The 4,356-nt window shown below is 45.0% G+C and overlaps 1 protein-coding gene across 7 annotated transcripts in view; it reads left to right on the top strand.

Annotated features, from left to right (window-relative positions):
- DIABLO (diablo, IAP-binding mitochondrial protein) overlaps positions 1-4,356 on the top strand; it is a 21,635-nt gene that overhangs the window by 2,633 nt on the left and 14,646 nt on the right. For 4 of the 7 annotated variants that reach the window (XM_011948495.1, XM_011948490.1, XM_011948491.1 and 1 more), the window contains exon 2: positions 311-443. The exons of 1 other annotated variant lie outside the window; for it this stretch is intronic. Coding sequence is in view for 4 of the 6 variants with exons in the window: in XM_011948490.1 (XP_011803880.1) it covers positions 311-443 (133 nt within the window). In the remaining 2 variants the exon portion in view is untranslated. Of the gene's footprint in view, positions 1-206; positions 444-4,356 lie in introns of all 7 variants that reach the window. 2 more of the 7 variants (XM_011948492.1, XM_011948496.1) reach the window with 1 other exon arrangement.

Here is a 4,356-nt window from a genome sequence, read left to right on the forward strand (position 1 = left end):
TTAAATAGACACCGGGTCATGTTGCCAGCCATGTTGCCCAGGCTGGTCATGAACTTTGGGCTCAAGTGATCCTCCCGCCTTGCCCTTGGCCTTCCAAGTGCTAGAATTACAGGCGTGAGCCACCACACCCTACCTGAGGCAACATTTTAAACTTGCTGTATGTTGAAAATTTCAAAACCCCTCAGCTGTCCTGCATCCTCATTTAGGTTCCTGCTTGGCTCGAGTTTGAGTTTACAGCCCCTGCAAGTAAATCCAAGAGCCTGTTACAGATTGGCGGTCGTGCCTTATGAAATCTGACTTATACTTCCAGGTACAGACAGTGTTTGTGTGTTCCTGTTGTGGCTAACTTTAAGAAGCGGTGTTTCTCAGAATTGATAAGACCATGGCACAAAACTGTGACGGTTGGCTTTGGAGTAACCCTGTGTGCGGTTCCTATTGCACAGGTACTGTCGTGTGCAGTGATTCTTATCTAGTGTACCGTGTCCTCTTGAAGTCTCAAGTGCGCACTGAAGCATTAGACAAGCTACCATAGTTTTACCCAGTGCTCCCATCCCTTCCCCCACAGTACCAGCATCTTTTCACAGTTGAGCAGATGTATTAATATTCTCATTTTGATTGTCTCATTTGGTAGGAATAGCACATCAGATTGTATAAAGCGAGTAGAGAGAAATAAGAGAATATTACAGTCTATCAACAAAGTAGTCTTTGATTCAACAGAAATTTATTGAGCAACTTTTACGTGCAAGACACTGAGAATGTAAGCATGAACAAAAAATTCTTGCTCTCACAAAATGCTTTGTGGAGATGAAAGAGGAGAAAATAAACAAATATAAAATATCAGCTGGTGATAAATGGTAGGAAGAAAACAGGGCCGGGCACAGTGGCTGATGCCCAGGGCTTTGGGAGGCCGAGGTGGGAGGATGGCTTGAACTCAGGAGTTTGAGACCAGCCTGGGCAAAATAGGGAGACTCTGTCTCTACAAAAAAGAAAAAAATTAGCCAGGTGTGGTGGCTCACACCTGTAGTCACAACTACTCAGGAGGCTGAGGCAGGAAGATCACTTGAGCCCAGGAGTTTGAGGCTAAAGTGAGCTATGATCTCACCACTGCTCCCAGCCTGGGCGACATGGCAAGACCTTTTCTCAAAAACAAAACAAAACAAATAAGGTAAGTGAATAGGCAATTCTGGGAGGGGGTCGTTTTGTTTTAGATAAAGGTGGTCAGGCTACTCTGATAAGGTGCAGTAGAGATCTGAATGTTCTGAAAGAGCCATTATACTGTCTGGTGCGGGGAGGAGCTTGCCAGACAGAAGGAACTCAGGACAAAGACCTAGAAGCAGAACTATGCCTGGTATGTCTGAGGAGCAGGGAGGCTAATGTGGCTGGAGTGGAATCGGGGAGACAGTAATAGATGAAGCCAGAGAGTTAACTGATAATCAGATTGTGTACTTTGTATTTTGTGGGCCATTGTTGTAAGGCTTTGGGTTTTCTGAAAAAGAAGCCGCAGAGGAATTTTTTTTTTTTTTTAAGACAGAGTCTCACTCTGTTGCCAGACTGGAGTACAATGGCACAATCTTGGCTCACTGCAACCTCCGCCTCCCAGGTTCAAGCGATTCTCATGCCTCAGCCTCCCAGGTAGCTGGGATTACAGGGGTGTGCCACCAGACCCAGCTAATTTTTGTATTTTTAGTAGAGACGGGGTTTCACCATGTTGGCCAGGCTGGTCACCAATCCCTGACCGCAGGTGATCCACACTCCTCGGCCTCCCAAGGTGCTGGAATTACAGGCCTGAGCCACCGCACCTGGCCATCATAGAGGATTTTTAACACAGAAGGATTATGCTCTGACATAAATTTTAAAAGTTTTAAAAGGCTGCTGTGTGGAACTAGGAAGACTCACAGGCTGTTGCTCTATCTAGGCATGAAATGATACTGGCTTGGACCAGGCAAGCGGAAGAGGTAGGGAGAATTTAGCTGAACGTAGTTAGCAGGAGTTGCTGATGGATTGGTTGTGGAGTGTATTCTCTCGATTAGGGGCCCCCAATCCCTGGGCTGGTACTGGTCTGTGGCCTGATAGGAAGCAGGCTGCACAGTAGGAGGTGAGTGGTGGGCAGGTGAGCATTACACCTGAGCTCCGCCTCTGGTCAGATCAGCAGTGGCATGAGATTCTCATAGGAGCACGAAACCTGTTGTGAACTACACATGCAAGGGATCTAGGTTGTGTGCTCCTTATAAGAATCTAACTAATGCCTGATGATCTGAGGTGGAAGTTTCATCCTGAAACCATTGTTGCCCCACCCAGTCCATGAAAAAATTGTCTTCCACAGAGCCAGTCCCTGGTGCCATAAAGGTTGGGGACCACTGGTCTAGATTCCAAGATTTTTTAAAGGCCATAGCAACTGAATGAATGGCGATGCCATTTAGTAGGATGAAGAGGAGTGGGTTTTGAAAGGAAAAAAATTTTTGGAAATGTAATTTCTTTTTTTTTTTTTTTTTGAGACGGAGTCTCACTCTGTCACCCGGGCTGGAGTGCAGTGGCCGGATCTCAGCTCACTGCAAGCTCCGCCTCCTGGGTTCACGTCATTCTCCTGCCTCAGCCTCCCGAGTAGCTGGGACTACAGGCGCCCGCCACCTCGCCCGGCTAGTTTTTTGTATTTTTTAGTAGAGACGGAGTTTCACCGTGTTAGCCAGGATGGTCTCGATCTCCTGACCTCGTGATCCACCCGTCTCGGCCTCCCAAAGTGCTGGGATTACAGGCTTGAGCCACCGCGCCCGGCCTGGAAATGTAATTTCTAAGATGTCTAGGAAACATCCAGGTGGAGCTGTTAGGTAGTTGATATAAAAGTGGCACTTCACTTAAAAAAATCATAGCTTATTTGTTTTATGGGGAAGAGCTAGAGAGGAAACCAGCAAGCTCCATTTCAGCAAAATATTCCTGCCACTTACGTGTGTGTTCATCACAAAAGGAAGATAAATTCCATGTATCACAAGTATTTTCAGCATCTGTGGCTCACTCATGAGCCCTCACCTTACTGTGCCTCACTTCAGTTGTCATCTCTGCATGATGATGAATCCATAGCCCTAAAGCCCCTCACTTGAATACCAGGCCATTTTCGGCCACAATTGGGACAACCTTTGATTTTTCATTCAAAAGTTTTTTGTTTTTTGTTTTTTGTTTTAGGTTTGTCCTTTCTCAGTTATATTACTTTCTATGCCCAGTTAACCTCAGTTCTGGACCACATGACTGGGGCCTCTAGTCATTTAGTACAGCAGTGCCACTTCCATTCTTCAAAACCCCTCAGTGGTCAGCTACACACAACGGCACTCTCTCGTGATCCCAGTACTTTTGGAGGCTGAGGTGGGAGGATCACTGTAGGCCAAGAGTTTGAAACCAGCCTGGGAAACATAGAGAGACCACCCCTTTACAAAAAATAATTAGCTAGGTGTGGTGGTGTGTGTCTGTAGTCCTAGCTACCTGGGAGGCAGGAGGATCATTTGATCCCAGGAGTTCAAGGCTGCAATGAGCTGGGATCAACACTGGATGGAATACAACACTGTACTCCATCCTGGGCAACAGAATAAGAAATGAAAAACCTACAGTGGCTTTCCATGAGGCGTTCAGAACTAAAATCAAGTTACTTAAGTCTCTCTGCACCCAGGACCCTAGTGGGTCTCGTCTCTCTTGTGCCATTGCTCCAACCAGGCTATAGATCCCTGGACATCCCCTGCAACACAAGTATTCTTTTCCTCATTGTTAACCTATTCTCCAGGATGCCTGGCCATTCTGATTCTAGGTGTCTTTAGTACCAAATCTCACCTCTGTTTAGAGCCTTTCCTTATTCCTGTCCAACAACTGTCTCCTTTCTGGCCACTTAATACTGTATATTTTGATATTTGATGATAATCCTTTGGCACTCTTCTGAGTCATCAGAGCATAATGGGAAGGGTACAGACTTTGAAGTGAGATTTGGTTTGAGGTCTAGATGTGACTTTTTGGAAAAGTTATGTAACTGTTCTGAGCTTCCATGTCATTGCTTGTAAAAAAGGATAATAACTGGACTGTTGTGAGGAACAAGTGAAAACACATTATAAAATGTAGCACATTATGAAGACTCTCAGAATGTTGAGACAAAATTAGCTTCTTTTGTAGTCCTGTATAAGGTGCCTAATGAATACTTAATTATTTGATTGAAATAGAAAGTTCTTGATTGTTCATATCAGAAATAGTTCTTGACTGCCTCTTTCAACATGCAGTGATTCTGAGTGTTTGTACTCTGAGTCGCAGAAACAAGACACAACAGAGTGATTGATTTTTTTTTTTTTTTTTGAAAACAGATCTGGCAATTTTTACCAGTTTGGA

The sequence above is a fragment of the Colobus angolensis genome, unplaced genomic scaffold (genome assembly GCF_000951035.1).
Source record: "Colobus angolensis palliatus isolate OR3802 unplaced genomic scaffold, Cang.pa_1.0 Scaffold28, whole genome shotgun sequence".
In the NCBI taxonomy this organism is placed as follows: Eukaryota; Metazoa; Chordata; class Mammalia; order Primates; family Cercopithecidae; genus Colobus; species Colobus angolensis.